The 17,683-nt window shown below is 42.1% G+C and overlaps 1 protein-coding gene across 1 annotated transcript in view; it reads left to right on the plus strand.

Moving 5' to 3' along the window:
- Positions 1–17,683, plus strand: part of DPY19L1 (dpy-19 like C-mannosyltransferase 1) — a 104,459-nt gene that overhangs the window by 21,755 nt on the left and 65,021 nt on the right. Inside the window, exon 8 of the mRNA XM_054019321.1 lies at positions 5,970–6,027. Within this exon, the coding sequence (XP_053875296.1) occupies positions 5,970–6,027 (58 nt within the window). The remainder of the gene's footprint in view (positions 1–5,969; positions 6,028–17,683) is intronic.

Genomic DNA, 17,683 nt, shown 5'->3' on the forward strand with positions numbered 1-17,683 from the left:
TCTGCCCCACCAGTGTCACTTCCCCAGTAGTGGGTAAGGGAACCCAGGCCTGCCCTCTGCACCAGGTTCCAGCCGAGGGTCCCTACAACACACAGCCAAGGTCTGCTCCGTCCCCAACCATGCTGTTTACTCCTTGGGCTGCATCCTTACCTCCTGGCTCTCCCCACTCTTCTGGGTTTGCTAGCTTCTCGACACCCTTCTCCCAGGGAACAACCATGGGCTACTTGTCTCTCTAGTCCCCAAACCCACCTCCCTTCTCCCAGGGAGTGATTGCAGACTACCTCCCTGTTGCCTCCTTCCTGCTGTCAGCTTCCTGGTTTTATAAAAGCTCTGCCTGTTCCCTCACAGGTGAGCTTCCCCTATTTAGGGCTTTCCTCTCAACCTTCAGCCTAATAGGTTAATTGGCCCATCTGGCCTCCATTAACCCCTTCTGGGTGAGTGTGGGGTGGACACCCCATCACATTCCCTGAAAACTTACACATACATGAAGCGAACCGTATGTAGTTAAAATATTATATACAGGGTGTTACTTCTCTTCCCAGTATAGAGTTGTGGAAAACTTAATTTTCCTATTTATATTTGTTAAAACCATATTGGAATATGGTGACTTAAGTATCCCCAGATTCTACTGCTTTCTCTTGTTTGTCTTGTTTCCTTTAATGTTCTTTCATTATTCCTTTAACTGGTGAGAGAGAATTTAGCACTAATGAAAAGTACCGAAATAATGGTCCTGAAAACTGAAGTCCTGTATATAAGAGGTACAACTAAAGCATTAACAGTACAAAATCCCCAACTGCCCTGTCAGCTTGCTTCAACTCTGATCGGGACAGTTTGCCTTGTGATTGAGAGGGTTATTCTGTCTCCATGACCATTCAAACTTTGACCTTTCAGTTGAGACTGGTATTATGGATGTGTGTATTTATTTATTTATTGTTGTGCTATTTTCTGAAAATGTGATGACATTTCTGTCAGAATAGGTTGTGACTACAAAATTAGTTTTTTGGAGGCCAATAAACAGGTCTTGGGTGGCCTCTGGCTTTGAACTGGCAACAGACAGTTGGTGTGTTGCAAAGTTCTTTTCCTGTTAACATTCCTCAGAACCATCCATTGCTTCATCCCATCACTACTGGCTATGCTATAAAATGTGTATGTCTATGCACATGGTTCAGTTACAAAATCCTAGGATTATTCTTTGCTTCAGTGCTATTGCTAGTTTTTCCATTGTTTTAATCTTTTACTCATGCTCTATATCCTGAATGACAACACATGTTCTTTTCATTTCTGCTTGTATACCTTGTTTCACAGAAAACCATATGGTTTGGTTAACTTTGGAAAGCCAGAAATCAGTATTAATATCTCCTGAATTACACAATTTTTCCACAATAGGTTTGCAAAATAAACTTGTATTTTTTCAGTGTGTTGGTAAAGTGTACATTCTAATTTCCATTTCTGCTAATTTAGAAATTGTAAACATGTTATTCAGGTTCTCAATAAAGCAGTTTCTATTATGGATGGAAAATTACTCACCATTTTCAACCAGTTAGCTAGGAAAGTGGGGCCAGATCCTTCAGCTGGTATAAATCAGCATAACATCGCTGAAGTCAATGGAGCTACACCACTTCTATCTACTCAGTTGGACACTGCTTTCAATCATAAATCCTGCAAATCTTGGTTTTTCAGATGCAGTCTTTGCTTTTTAGCTTCTGACTTAACCTGTCAATTGTTTGATATTTTTTGACTAGTATTCTTTCTCAAAATATATCCAGATGCCTTTACAAACACATGCTATCATTAATTGTAGCACAAATTTCTATTAGTGTGGAAGGTATCAATGTGATTTATAGATATTCAGCACCGCTACTGTTGTCTTTGTGCTGACCTTAATACCTTTTAGTGTTTTGTTTGGATACATGTTTGCGAATGAAACTTTGAAGTCATTTAGATCTTCTGTGAGCATTTATCATGTTCTATGAACTCTAAAATCTGTCTTCAAAGGAAAACTGTTTCCACTTTGCACAGTTTATCAGTCTGAATTTTCAGAAGGAATGCAATGCTTTGAACCGTGAATAAATCTATGAAATAATTCTGAATATAATTTCAATTGGCAGGTGTTCCAGAACCTATGACTGGTGGGTAGGCATCAAGCTAAATATGTGGCCTTATTTTTGACAATGGCAAGGAGTGTGCTAATAAAATTTGTGGATAACACAAAGTTGGGAGGTATTGCCAATACAGAGGAGGACTGGAATATCATACAAGAAGATCTGGATGACCTTGTAAACTGGAGTAATAAACATAGGATGAAATGTAATAGTACAAAGTATAAGGTCATGAACTTAGGAACTAACAAGAATTTTTGCTATAAGCTGGGGATGTATCAGTTGGAAGTGACAGAGGAGGAGAAAGACCTGGGTGTTTTGATTGATCACAGGATGACTATGAACCATCAATGTGATGGGGCTGAGAAAAAGGCTAATGCCGTCCTAGAATGCATCAGACAAGGTATTTCCAGTAGAGAGAGAGAAGTGTTAGTACCATTTTATAAGGCACTGGTGAGACCTCATCTGGAATACTGTGTGAAATTGTTCTCTCCCATGTTTAAGAAAGATGAATTCAAACTAAAACAGGTGCAGGGAAGGGAACAGATATGATCCAAGGAAAGGAAAACCTGCATTATGAGAGGAGACTCAAAGAGCTTGGCTTGTTTAGCCTAAACAAAAGAAGGCTGAGGGGAGATATGATTGCTCTTTCTAAATACATCAGAGGGATAAATACCAGGGAGGGAGAGAAATTAATTAACATAAGTGCCCATGTGGCCACAAGAACAAATGGATATAAACTGGCCATCAGCAAGTTTAGGCTCGAAATTAAGTGAAGATTTCTAACCATTAGAGGAGTGAAGTTCTGAAACAGTCCTCCAAGGGGAGCAGTGGGGGCAAAAATCCTTACTGGCTTCAAGACTGAGATTGATAAGTTTATTGAGGGCATGGTCTGATGGGGCTGCCTACAATGGCATGTGGCCCATCTGTGACTACCAGTAGCAAAAATCCCTAACAACTGGAGATGGGACAGTAAATGGGGAGGGCTCTGAATTATTACAGAGAATTCTTTCCTAGGTGTCTGACTGGTAGGTCTTGCCCACATGCTTTGGGGGTCTAACTGATTGCCATATTTGTGGTTGGGAAGGAATTTTCCACTGGGTCAAATTGGCAGAGACCCTGATTTTTTTTTGCTGTCCTCTGCAGCATGGGGCACAGGTCACTTGCAGGTTTAAACTAGTGTAAATGGTGAATTCTCTGTAACTTGAAATCTTTAAATCATGATTTGAGGATTTCAGTACCTCAGTCAGAGGTTAGGGATCTATTACAGGAGTTGGGTGGGTGAGGTTCTGTGACCTGCAAAGGAGGTCAGACTGGATGATCACGATGGCCTGACTGAGCCTTTGGTACAAGTTTTCAGTTAGACTTTCATGCAGTCTGTCATTGCTGAGGAAAGATATAATTTAGCTTATAGGCTGATGGTTTTCACATTACTCCAGTCCCATGGAACTCTGTTTGTAGTATACTCCATTTAGGAAAAAAATGTAAAAGAATGATGAGGAGGCCATGAAGTCAAGTACTCAAAAGTTAGAAAATACCAGATTTCATGTAGTCAGTGCAATCTTAATTCTGCCCCTTGTGTATATTCATTATGACAATCTAATTACATCTCATTCAAGACACAGGATGTACTGTGCTCAGCAAAGGAGGCAGCTGGCAATGATTTCTCTTTATACTCAACATTCAGTGTGTGGATCCCATGCCTCATTTACTTCATGCCATCCAAATGCTGCGATGAATATGACATTGTTTTTTTCATGAACTTTTCTGTGGTGCCCATTAGCATGGCCACCTGAATGCCTCCCAAACATTAATGAATTTATCATCTTAATACCTCTGAAGTAGGGAAATATCCCTCACTTTGCAAATGGGAAAATGAGAAGTGTCATATCCTAGGAAGCGCCACCTCATGCCACTCACTAGGGCTGTTGTGAGTGAAATCCAAGCCTCTGCTGCTCTTGATTCTTACAAGGTTTCAGTGGGGTGCAGCCCTGTTTCCTCCTTTGGCTCCTCTGGCACATTTCCTGGGCATAGACTCAGTCTGTTATGCTTTCATGGAAAGCATGGATCTCCGCTCATCTGCCCTAGGCCCCCGGACGAATGCTGGCCCCTGAGATAACCCAGTTACTTAAACATACCCTTCTCCAAGGACTCTACCCAAAAGATGTGAAGCTTCTAGTTACGTTTTAACTCTCAGGAACGTGCAGCAGTTGTGAAACTGAACACACACTCATACATTGCATAGGGTCTAACACATTTATGCTCTTTACTTAATCATGTAAAGCACCAGAGAGTACAGATCAGACAAAATAACAAACATCTGAAACCACAGTATTCCTCACTAGCTCACCCTTCCTTTGTGAGCCCTTGGGGAACCATATGGGTACAGAAGACAGCAGGCATTCAGGAAGCCCCCTCCTCACACTATCCATATGCAACAGCCTGCATTTTTCCCTCTTGTATACCCGGCTTGTGCAACCTTCCTCATTCCCCAGGCTTCCTCTTCCTGTCACACTCTTTGTTCCTGTGTGTGTGTGTGTGTGTGTGTGTGTGTTTAAACCCCTTCTGGTCAGCTGGCCTGTTCTTCTACTGGTAAGTTTGCACTGCTTCTCCCTTCCCCTCTCCCTTCTGAGGAGTCAGCTAACATGGTTTTTCTAAGGGTACAGCTCACCCATTGTCCCAGGTGTTTGCACCTGTTTATGGTCATTGATAAGGCTAAGATTTAGTCAGGGGTATTTTTAGCAAAAGTCATGGACAGGTCACGGGCAATAAACAAAAATTCATGACCTGTGACCTGTCCATGACTTGTACTATATGTGACTAAATCTTGGGTGCTCTGGAGAGTGGGCGCCATAGGTGCTGGGAGGAGCCCGGGAGCGCTGCGGGCGGTGGCCCAAGACTGCCCCAGCAGTGGCTGGTCAGTGGCACCGGCGCCACTGCAGAAGTCACGGAGGTCCAGGACAGTCACAGAATCCATGACTTACGAGACCTCTGTGACAGACTCACAGCTTTAGTCATTGAGTCCTAAGCATTCCTCATGGTATCTGTCTGGTGTGTACCTGCTACAGGACCTGTCAGCAGTGGTAGATCTATATACATATAGGTACTCATAATACATCAGTTTTTTGTAATAGAACTTCACAATATCAACCAGAATTCATAAGTTGTACAGAGAGAGCCCCAGTTCATCACAAGGCACAGATTCACACCAAAATTTGCAAAAGTGTCCACCAACTTTGAGTGCCCATTTTTTGGATGCCCAAACTGAGACACCTAGGACCCGATTTTTTTTTTTTTCCCAGAGGTGCTGAGAATCTGCAGCTCCTATTGACATCAACTGAAGTTTCAAATGCTCAGCAGTTCTGAAAATCAGGCTCTGGATATGTCAAGTTTTGGACACTCAGAAAATGAGGAACACCTAATTAGTTGCAAAAAAACAACGAGGAGTCCGGTGGCACCTTAAAGACCAACAGATAATTAGTTGCTGCCTCTAAAAATGTTGGTCTAAGAGGAAAGCCTGCAGCAGAGCTAGGTAACCAGATTATTCCACTGGATGTGTATTAAAGGTAAGGAAAATTCAGAGGAGTTCTGCAGGGAAGAGACGCAATACAAGGGTGGACTGTTCCAAAACTAATATTGGTTGCCTATCTAGGCTCTTAACTGGTTTACATTGTAATTCTCTCTTCTACCTCCTCCCCTCAAAAAAAAAAAAAAAAAAATTATATTTTTTTTAAAAGTCTGTCACTATGTTTAAAAGTAAAAGATTAGATATTCTGGGGTGTGGACAAATCTTGTGAATTTGGGTTTCAGAAGATATTACTTGAACATTATGAAATTCTGTTGCACTCATTTTTCATTTTCTTTTCACAGTGGGAGCCGTCTAGGAGGTCTAGTTACGGTATTGTGCTACTTTTTCAATCATGGGGAGGTAGGTCTTTTAGACTGAAATTTTTGATTGTTTTAGACTAAATCAGGTGTGTGATTTTTACTTAAAAATAGAGAATGCTTGTACTTCACATCTTAGCCTATGCTTAAAGGTAAGAAAACATTGAAAAGAAAAATATGTAATATTTTGAAAGTACCTGTGAATGTAAACTTTTTGTGGCATTTAAGATGCCATTATAGAAACAGCTTTTTTTTTCACTGAAATTTCAGTTTTCATTTCCCATATACCTATGTGTGGATAAACTCTTAATAGAAATCCCCTACTTTAAACTCCTTCATAACTAAACAGCAATCTCAGTAACTAATATTGTGCACTGATGTCATTTTTCTTTCAGCTAACCTTTTTTTTAATGAGGGAAAGTAGAACATATAAGAAATGTTGGAACCTAGAAACATGAATACTAGTTAGTCATTTCTTATTTTCTGAGGCTGGCTTAGCATTCTTGGTTAGTTTGTTCTACTAATGCCCTTAAGCTGAATTTAGATCAGTAGCATTCTTACTGCCTAATAATATAATCCAAGCAAGTTTATTTGAATATAATTTTGAGAGCTTTCCATAAAAGTGTAGTCAGTGGTTTTTATTTGAATAATATTCTTCTGGCTTCCCTTTTCTCCCTCTTAAATATAAAGGAGATGGTATTGGAAGTGGGTTGTGGAGAAACGTAGCCTGATGTATGTGTCAGATTGAGATTTTAATTGCACAAAAATCAGGAAATTAAAAACTGATTTCCATCTCCACCCAAGAAGTAAATTCAGAAGTCAATACTATGTGTGAAATCCCTAGCCCCAGTGAAGTCCGTGGGAAAATTCCCATTGACTTTTCAGGGGCCAGGATTTCAAACTATGTTTGCATAGTTATTGTTGCTGTAAGAACGAAAATTGTAGCTTTGAATACCATCACTGGTGCTATTAAAATGTGTCCCTAATGTTGCATTAACTTTCTTGTGCCGAACATAGAGTTGTTTGATGTATATTCATACGGTTGTATTATTCTATATGGCATTTGGACCAATATTCAAAGGTATTTAGGTGCCTAAAGATGCAGGTAGGCACCCGGTAGAATTTGCAAAAGTGTGTGAGTAGGTGAGGTGCCTCACCAGCATAGGTGTTTCACTGAGAACCTGCATCTTTAGGTGCCTTAACATCTTGGAAATGTGGCTTGAACCCTCTGGTCAGTAGAGATTTCATAAATAAATGTGTTCATTCTGATGTCTAGAATATTTATTTCTCCTATTTAAAAAAACTGCACCTTTTCAATCTTGAGGTGCATGTAGAAACCTCTAAAATCACACTATCACTGACACAATGAGAGTTTGTTTGACAATCACCACTGTTGCCCATCAGTATCCTTCCAGATATCTCCTCTAACAATCCCTCATAATTTTACAAAACACAATATATCTTTCTTCAGAAACGCACAAATGGAGCAAGTTTTCTTTATACAATATCATTTTAGTTATCTGAAAGTCAGGAAGGGTACATAGTGAATACATAATAGATAATTCAGGGTTCAGATAGCCACAGCTGAACGTATTTTCTGTCAGTATACTAATGATTAGTCTACTATATTCTCTGTCAGGCAACATATTTAGAAACTGTCTACATTTCTAAATGATATGCAGAAAAATAATGCTAAGCTTTTGGAAAAAGCTTTATTCCTTTAGAAAAAGATTTGTTTAATCCAAAATATCTGATGTTTTTTTTTCTACCACTATTGTCATCTCTCTTGTGTTTTGAAAGAATAAATGATTTTAAGTGCCCTTTGGCTATATTTCTGGTTTTTTACTTAGAAACATGTGGTGTTCTTCGAGTGATTGTACGTGTGCATTCCTCTGTAGGTGTTTGCGCACCCTGAGCACAGTCACCAGAGATTTTTTTTCCACTCAGTGGTACCCATTGGGGCAGCTCAAGTGTCGTCTGGTGCTGTGCACACATAGTGCTTGTATAAAGCGCCCAGCCGACCTTGTGCCCCCCTCAGATCCTTCTTACTGCCCATGACAGTTGCTGGAATTATTCTTGCTTCAGCAAGCTTTCTCAGAGTCTTCCTTTTCCTATAATTGTATATAGTTGTAAATAATCAGTTTTTAGTCAATTTAGTATAGTTTGTGTCAGGGTCAGTTAGTGGAGTTTGGTCCGTTACCTGGTGCCGAGGCATATCTGGTCACTGGGCTTCAAGCCCTGTGCCTCCTGCAACAATGCTATATCTCCAAGTGACTCATACGCTAGTTGCCTGAAGTGCTGGGGAGAGGCTCACGTCAGGGACTGCTGCCAGATCTGCAGGGACTTTAAGTCTCGCACAAAGAAGGACCAGGAGGCCAGGCTGAAGTTTTTACTCATGGAGGTGGTGTTGAGACCTTCCTCCAAGCTGAGCTGGTCAGATTTGGCACTGAGTACCTTTTGGAACCTGTGGGGGTTTCCCTCAATTAAGGGATCCTATTCAAGATGCTGCTCCAAAAGAAGAGCACCACCGCCCCATTGGGCAACATCCAATCCAGACTTGGGTACTGAATCCAGTGCTGGGTTTCAGGAACTGGTTCTGCAGAACCCTCTGATGTGGAAAGGGAGGAAGAGTGTCCTCAGCTGGTGCTGGCCTCCTCCTCCCCTGATGAGGCCATGTCAGGAGTGGGCATGTCACCTCCCCAGGATGACTATAGGGCTCACCAAGAGGTAGTGAAGGAGTCCTCCCATAGTCTGGTTGACGTTTTAGTGGTGGCAGGCCCATCAAAAGTAGCCCTGCCTCTTAATGAGGCCATTATGGACCCTGTTAAAGCCCTGTGGCGGACTCCTGCTTCCCTTCCCCCCACATTAAAAAGAACTGAGCAGAAATACTTTGTGCCTGCCCATAGCTATGAGTTCTTGTACACTCATCTTACCCCTCCGCACCCAGCTCCCTGGTGGTATCTGCTGCCATTGGAAGAGAAAGGCAGGGTCATCAAGGTGCAACACCTATAGCAAAGGACCCCAAGAAATTGGATTTATTCTGTAAGAAAGGTTTATTCTACTGGAGGGGGGTTGCAGTTTAGGCTTGCAAACCAGCAGGCCTGCTGGGCAGATATGACTTCAAGATGTGCAACACATCTTGAAGAACAACATGTCGGAGAAAAACTGAGTTCTCACTATTTGTTTAGGTATAGCAAGTCAGATGTTTTATTAACTCTCACATGTGCAGAGGGAGAGAGGTAAACAGGTCTCTCACTGATAACTAATTACAGCAAGCATTTATACCTTTTATTACAAAAATAATGAGGGACAGCAGCATTTTTGTTTATACATAGGCCATCTTGATATCTTATTTTTTCAGTTGTTTTGACTCTTGCCAACATACAATTATTTTCTATACCTTATTTACCCAAGGTCTTCTACACTTTATTTATGCTGAGGTCATCATAACTTCTTACACAGCTCTCTCTCACCCGCCTCACACAATCCTTGCTTCTACAAATCTCGCGTTATCAGGGTTACAGTTAGCCTGACTCTTGCTAACAAACGTCATGCATTACAGTTCCCTTCTGTCAGTTCTTTTCTCTGCTTCCACAACCCCCCCTTTTGTACTTCTAGTACAACAAACATTCTCAAATCTCTATTTGCATCAAGTCCTGGACTTCTGATTCTAAATCAGATGCTTCAACTTTAGGGGTTTTGATTGGATGCAATGACAATGCATGATTAGCATGAACATGAAAGGTATTACTATTATTACGTCTTTTACAACAACAATAACATAATCCTAAACTAACTAATAACAATACAAGCAATAACATTCCTATAGCAATACTATAATGGGGTTGTTGTACAGCCTTTGTCATAAAGCACAATACATCATATTTAGTACATAAGGTAGCTACTCTATAAGCAGTGTGAAAGGCATACTTTTTTACTTGATATACATTTTGAAGCATGTGAATTTGCCTTTGTACCTCAGAGATTTTCTGAATCTCAGGTAACAATGAAAGCAAATTTTGAAATCTATTAGATAGTAAGCTAGTCCAATTAAAGGGTATCTGGAACCTAAGGGCTACTTGAAAAACTCTATCTGCAGGCCAATAAATGATATGATTGCCTGCAGTGGTAGTGAGATTAAAATGTATGTTTTGCAATGTAGTGGCTTTAACATACACACAGCTATCATTAGCTTAAAAAAATAAGTGTCCTGTCAGGGTAGTTCCTTGTCCCCTACCCTCCCAGCAAATGTAGTCATGAAGAGTAACAACTTCTCCTGGCTTCAGTTTACGGATACACTGAAGCTGTGGGGGTTGTAACGGCCAAAATGTTCATTGTCTCCCTAACCTCACCCAAATGTCAGATGTAATCCCAGGAGCACTGACTAAAAATCGATTGGGCATACCAGGAGGTCTAATTTCCCAGATGTCTCGGTGAATTACCCAATCCCACATGCATCCTCCCCATGGACCCGGCAGGATTCGGTATGTGGGAGCCCACACCCCCTGAACCGGTCCATATGCTTGGAAGGAGCACTGAGAACGTCCACACTTCCACCCAGAAAGTTTCCAAGTATGTCTCCATGGCCACAGATCAGATGTCTAACGTGTCTGTAAGGGCAGTGGGCCAAGCCTGGTGCTCTAGATCATTCCGAATGGCCATTAGCTGGTCATTCAAGAAATCTTGAATCTCTGAGCATGCTAGATCCCACTGCAATGCCTTCCCAGCCTCAGTGATATTCAATACCATCTCTGTCAGCAACTTCTGGGTCATTGAACTAAGGGCAGAAATAACATGTAACTCACCAACTCCAGCCTGTACCTGGGTTAGTTGTGCTCCAGAAACAAGGCCTATGGCCTTCTCTAGTTGGCCTAATTTCTCATCATGTTTCTGGTTCTTAAAAATATTCCAGACTGCTACTGCATTATTGGCCCTATTCTACAGGGATCCGGTCAAGTTTCTCTTCTTTCTAGAAGAAATAACCCAAGCCTTCTGTTGTGCTAATCTAATGGCAGCCCCCTGTGAGCAATTTGGGTATGTAGAGGTAATCTGGAAACTGGATAAGGGTAATGAAAATTTAACAGTCCCTAGTGTAGTGTTAATCACAGTTCATTGATATCTTAATACATTTTTTTTTGGTGTAGTACTATACTACATTCTTAAGCATGGGTCCCACAAGTTTCTTTCTGCCAGTGTATAATTTTTTGTTTTTTTACTAGGGTCAGTTCTTAATGTCTTTTGTAGTCAGGAATCCTTGGACTTTGTGGTTTCAATGAAGCAAGTGTTCTTTTTTTTCTTTTCTTGAAACAGTGTGGTTTAGCATCATACAGGGGAGAGGTTACTAGCACATCACCTTGTAATGGTTTTGCTTCTTCTAGAAAAATCTAGAGGCACAGTAGGTCTGTCAGTGGACAAGGGAGAGGTTACTAGCACTTCACCTTGTCTTTTTTTTTTTTTTTTTTTTCTTTTTCTTGCTGTCCAGAAGACACAGCAGAGCTAGAAGGAGAAATAGGCTTATTATCAGTCGGAGAGTCTTCCCGAGGTGGAGGGGTCTTTTTACAGTGAGAAGCATGGGTCCAGGCAGGTAGTCCTTGGCACTTCACAGTGGTGGTGGTGGTTAACAGGACTTGGAAAGGGCCTTTCCAGTGTGGAGCCAAAGCAGTCTTTCGTTGATAGACTTTACGTAGACTCAGTCTCTTTGTTTCAATGAATGGCAGGGCTGCTAGGGTCTTTGGGTAGCACTTCTTTTATTTGTGAGAAAAGAAACCTAACACATTTCATTAATGCCTGGCAGTGTTTTTCAGATCTCATAGTTGCTTGGGCACATTCAGGCCCCCCTTTTCTTGGCTATCAGCCAAGTCTTAGCTGTGGGCAGTGTCCTTGGATGGTGCCAGCATCTTATTTTTGGACTGAGCTTGCTAGCTATTTTTTTTTAGTTAACTCATTCTGTTCTTTTTCTTTTTCTTCTTTTTGGCTTTTTTTAACCTACAAAGGAAACTTCTACTCTTCACTTATACACTTTTTTTTAACAATGAACACATACACATTGCCATTATACAGTACATTAGTCTTATTATTCAATGTATGCCATGTACACTTTTCTAGTAAAATAACTTTATTACAGAGCTTTGGACCAACAAACCAGGACAAGCACACCCACTTTTGAGGAGTCCACTCAGTACAACCTCAGGTGTCCAATAGCTTTCCTCCCTCCTCAGCCCTCTGGCTAGAAATCTGAGGTAGCCAGAAGGATCCCATGGGCAATATGGGGAGTGGGTTAACCTTCTATGTCCTTGCTTCCAAAGACTGTTGGTATGCAAATTTTAACAACAATTTTTTTCAATTAAAAAAAAATCTGGCCAATGAAGTTTTTTTTTTCTTACTTAAGCAACTGTATTACACTTTAGTATATCACATTTTTTTGATTTATCCAAACACTTTTTGTATTCCAAGTTGAATAAAACAAGTATCTGCTTTTTTTGATTTAACCCTTTTATTTAATTTTGAACTAGACTGTCTTATGAAAATATTAAACCCAACAATTCTGGCCACAAGACAAACACCACAAGACAGGACAAAGAACACAAAAATAATTTTTATTGTACTAGTAAATGCATGGTACATTGAATGCTGTTCAGCTGGCATCCGTTTTTTTTGATGATCTGAAAGACAAAAGAACAGAGGTCTACCCTTTTTGGGTAGTCAGTCATTGCTTAAAATATTTCCTTTATATACACACATACTCTTGTTGATTTTAGACAAAACAGAGGAATTACTCCATATTTTTTTGTATTTGTTTCATAGGCAGCCCAGGTTTCAGTGGCTTCTACTTTATTAGTTAGAAAATTGCATTAATACAGATGCTTTCTGGCTTGCTTCCAGATCTAAAGCTATCCACAGCTTAAAAATTCTTATGTAAAAAGTCACAATTAACTTTCCCAGACTTTTGATTGCTTTTTACTTCTAACTCCTGCTTTCAAACACCTAGTGATCTGAAAGAGACGACACAACTTATATTGGTAGGTTTGCATTTTTTTTACTTTTGCTACAATATACACTGCACATGTTCTGGGGAAAATGCACATCCTATCCACAATTCAATTTCCACAACACTAGCCACATCAATTTCTACACAAGGTGTAACTGTTTCTTTTGTGCTTACAAAATCTTCATGCACCTCTAGTAAAGTGACAGTTCGACCACACAGAGCCAGGGGCACTGTCTTTCTCTCTCTTTTTACTAGATCTTTTATTTGCTATTTTGTTACTCAAAAACAAATTCAAATCTTTATTTTTTCTTGAACACCGGGTAAAGGCCATTTACTTAACATATAATCCAAAGGGCTATCCTTAGAGAGTTTTACCAGAGACCCACCCATCTGCCTGCTGACACTCTAACAGAGAATTACACAGAGAACAGAGGGAATTATGGCCTAATAGGATCCTATTACAGGAATTTCTACTAATACTGACCGCTACAGGGGACGGGACAGAAGGATCCCAATTCAACCTCAGAGCTTCATTGCACGCGATGGCTTCCACTCTGAGGAATTACGAATGAGAGGCTCAGTTCCATCCACACACCTAACACCTAAATGTATAAGACAGAAATTCATTAACCGGAGTCGCCATTAACTGTCACCAAAATATCGGGTCTACCTAGCTGAGAGCCAATAACAGCCAGACAGGGATAAGGAAGAGTTGCTTTATTCTGCAGAAGAAAGGAGAGCCTTGCACCTTGGTACAAAGACTCTGTCTTACACACATTTTACCATTTCAATTATTATCTTGGGGATTTGAAATCCCCATGCTTATAATTACTTACTTCTTTTTTTCTACTATGCCCTCAAAGTTTCCAACCTGTTCTCCAATCTCTCTATCTATTGCCTGCCCGCTTGGGCCCGATCCTGCTTTTCTCGCTGAACCATCCCTTCCATGGGCACCAGCTTTTTCACTACCAATTTAGATAGGAGGGTGGGCTTCTTAACTAGCCCCCACCCTTCCTGGTCTCTTTTCTTTATTTTCTTACTTACAAGGCTACCCAAGTCCTCCCCCGTGAGGCTTGCCACTTGGGCAAAACGCATTGCCCATTGGCATTTAACTATTCAATTTTCTCTTGTGGCAAACACACTGCTCTTACAGCATATGCAAACACAAATGGTTAAATTCTGACAAGTCCCTGAAGGACCGGTACTTGCTTAGCCAGTGCTTCTTTTTCTGCCTGGAAGTCCTGTCTCAAGGCTTGCAACTTGCCTTGGGCGTAGGTTTGAGTTGCTGCCTGGTTCATGATCTATGCTTTTAATTGCTCAATTCTAGTTATCAAGTACACAACTCTTCTCTTTTCTCCAACTTCTCTGTTGCCCAGTCCTGCTACGACTGGGGTAGATCCACCTGACACCCTTTCCGGTCAGCCGGGGTGGAAAGAGGAATGCTAAATCCCTCTCCGGTTCTCAGACTTACTGCGGCTGAGAGTAGACACACTTTCATACTCACACACGTACGTCCAGACTGGCCACGTCTGTGTATAACGTTCAGAGAAGGTGCTGTGCAATCTCCAACTTGCTTCCTCTCTTGGGAGGGCAGTTCTTTTACACCCTGAGGTCTCCTGGGGCGTCTTTTCAGTGATTCCAGTCCAGGCCGGCTACTTGTGGCTTCTTCAGCTTCCCCAAACCACGCCAGCTCCAGGGTCGCAAAGGCAGACTGTTAGATCTCACTGGACAGTTAAGCTTTGCAAATGTAATCTCAGCACTTTAACTTGTATTGCCTTTGGTTTGACTATGTCTATATTTTTTCACAGTCAGCTGGGGCCGAAAGCAGTTTTTTTTTATACTTAGTCTGGTCTGCATTGATTCTTGACCTTGAACGCAGATTAACTTTCTCTTTATCTCTGGACCAAGCTGAATTTCAAATTAACCCGTTCTTTTCCTCAATAGACAAATTGCTCCCATTTGTGTCAGAGGCTTTTTTGTGATTAAAAGCTCCTCTGAGATGTATGATCTTATTTAGATTGAAGGTACCTTCTAGTGGGCATTGTTTAGATGAATTTTCACGCGTGTAATGATTCCAATTCTCTAAATACCTGCAGGTTTTAGTACCATAATGTACGTACATGAAATAAGCTGGGGTACCCTTAGTGGGTGAGAGGGAATCCTTAGACTGTCCCCCACCCATTTTCCAATCACACACACAGGGAGGAGGATGCCCTGTCCGCGCTAGCGGCACATAAACTAAGGATCTCTCCCTACAGGGTATTCACACAGGAGAGACTAACGAGGATGGCCACGACCCTCCTACACCTCCCTTCAGCAAAGAGCGTCGGCTAGTCTCAGAGAGACGGCGCCGCTTACTCTGTTGCATCCAGTGAGATGATCAGACTGTCAGTGGCTCACACGGAGAGGAAAAGGGGAGGGAAGATGGGTTCACACACTCCTAGACCCAGGTAGCCTCCTCGCCGGACGATGCCAGGACGAGTTAGCCCACCGTGGGTCGGATCTCCTAAAAGATCCTCTAGTTACCGGGCTTGCATTAGAGTAGTTCTGGTCACGAGCCAAAAGACTTCGCAGAGTACTCTGGGCGTCTTCCGGTAACACTCAATTCACACTGGTGTACACACACACACAGACCACACACACACCAAGGCCTTATACCAGGTACTACTCCTGAGTACCTCCAGGTACTATTCCCAAGTACCTCGATGCATCACTTGAGGCGGTAAAAACCCCTCTTGAGGCGGTAACAACCCCTCAACACAGGTGCAAACCTTATGCACCTAGCATATGCATACAGGGGGCGGCAAACAATTCCCCTATTACGCCGCTCAGCATCTGACCTTGCTGCACAGTCAATAAGTTCGGATGGCGTGAGCCCAACAGGGGCAGACGGCCCCACGGACAGTCCTCCTCCGACACCCCAATAGAGATTTCAAAAGGTCTCCTACCTCTATTGTGGCGCCATGGGGTTCGAAGGGGAACGATCCGTAGCAGCTGCCGGTGCCTCTGCGGGCGTTGCCATCCCGGACGAGCCCCCAAATTGTCGGAGAAAAACTGAGTTCTCACTATTTGTTTAGGTATAGCAAGTCAGATGTTTTATTAACTCTCACATGTGCAGAGGGAGAGAGGTAAACAGGTCTCTCACTGATAACTAATTACAGCAAGCATTTATACCTTTTATTACAAAAATAATGAGGGACAGCAGCATTTTTGTTTATACATAGGCCATCTTGATATTTTATTTTTTCAGTTGTTTTGACTCTTGCCAACATACAATTATTTTCTATACCTTATTTACCCAAGGTCTTCTACACTTTATTTATGCTGAGGTCATCATAACTTCTTACACAGCTCTCTCTCACCCGCCTCACACAATCCTTGCTTCTACAAATCTCGCGTTATCAGGGTTACAGTTAGCCTGACTCTTGCTAACAAACGTCATGCATTACAGTTCCCTTCTGTCAGTTCTTTTCTCTGCTTCCACAAACAGGTATGGAAGGTTAGAAATTGTTTTTTGCCTGGCTTACCTTTGTGTCTTGTTGTTCAGATTGAATCTAGTTGCCATATGGCTCCATCCTGAGTTGAAACTAGTTTTGCCTTTTCCAGTTTACTCAGCTGAGCTTGGTAAAGGTCTTTTGAATATGTTCAACTACATTTAATTGCATTAGAGCTTCTTTAACTATTTGATAATGGATGTCAGATGCTATTGAAACAGTCTTGTTTTTAAGATTAATTAAAAACCCGAGATGCTAAATGGCTAATACAATATCTTTCAAATGGAAGTTCAAAAATAATTATTCTCTGAAGATACCATTTGTGCAGGATTCTCACTTGTGTGGGACAGGCACAGCTTCTCAAGTTCTAAAAACATTTGATTCCTAAGGGTAGCAGACAGGTATAAATGTGCCGCACCCCACCATGGAAGTTAACCATTGTCCTTTGACTTTTCCAATTAGTTCCTTCTTCAGAGGTGCACACAGAAATTTTTCACATAGTTCATAAAAACCAAACCCCTTTGTGGCTGCCTCATTCAGGCCTCCCCACCACCTTTCTCCTGGCCAGCTCCCCTATGTGGGCACTCCCCATATCTCCCTGTACTAGCAGGTCTTGAGGCTGTCGCTAGTGAGTCCTGCGGCCAGAGCAGAGAGGACACAGCCACTGGAAGTGGGGCAAAGCTAAGGAGGCCCCTGGCGGGGGAGCCCTGATGCAGGAGACAGCCCCATGGCTGTGGTGAGGAGAAGCAGTGCTGATTGCTCCACTGCCCACTCAGTTTTGGCCCTGAGGTCCGCCTGTCATGATAAAGAAGCCACGGGCCAAACCTCAGTGGCACTGTGACCCCCATGCACCAGGTTGCAATGGCACTCACTCAGTATTGGTCCGATCGTCCGCCTCCCTGTCATGACGGGCTGCAGGGCCAAATCCGAGTGGGCAGTGAGGCAGCCAACACTGCTCCTTCTTTCTGCTGCTCTAGGCCTGGCTTCTGTGCCAGGGCTCCCCGCTGGCACTTTGCCCAGCTGCACCTTCCAGCAGCCTGAGCCCTGGGTTCCCTGCCAATGGCATGCACCATGTGTAACATGCATACAGCTGTGGATGCCACTGTCCTTGACCACAGATTAACACTGTTACAGCTTCAACAAAATGCTAAAGGAGTCACATATGTGTGTGTGTATGGTGTCTGTGTGTTATATCAAATAACTGTTTGGCATAAAAT

This window comes from Malaclemys terrapin, chromosome 2 (assembly GCF_027887155.1).
Source record: "Malaclemys terrapin pileata isolate rMalTer1 chromosome 2, rMalTer1.hap1, whole genome shotgun sequence".
In the NCBI taxonomy this organism is placed as follows: Eukaryota; Metazoa; Chordata; order Testudines; family Emydidae; genus Malaclemys; species Malaclemys terrapin.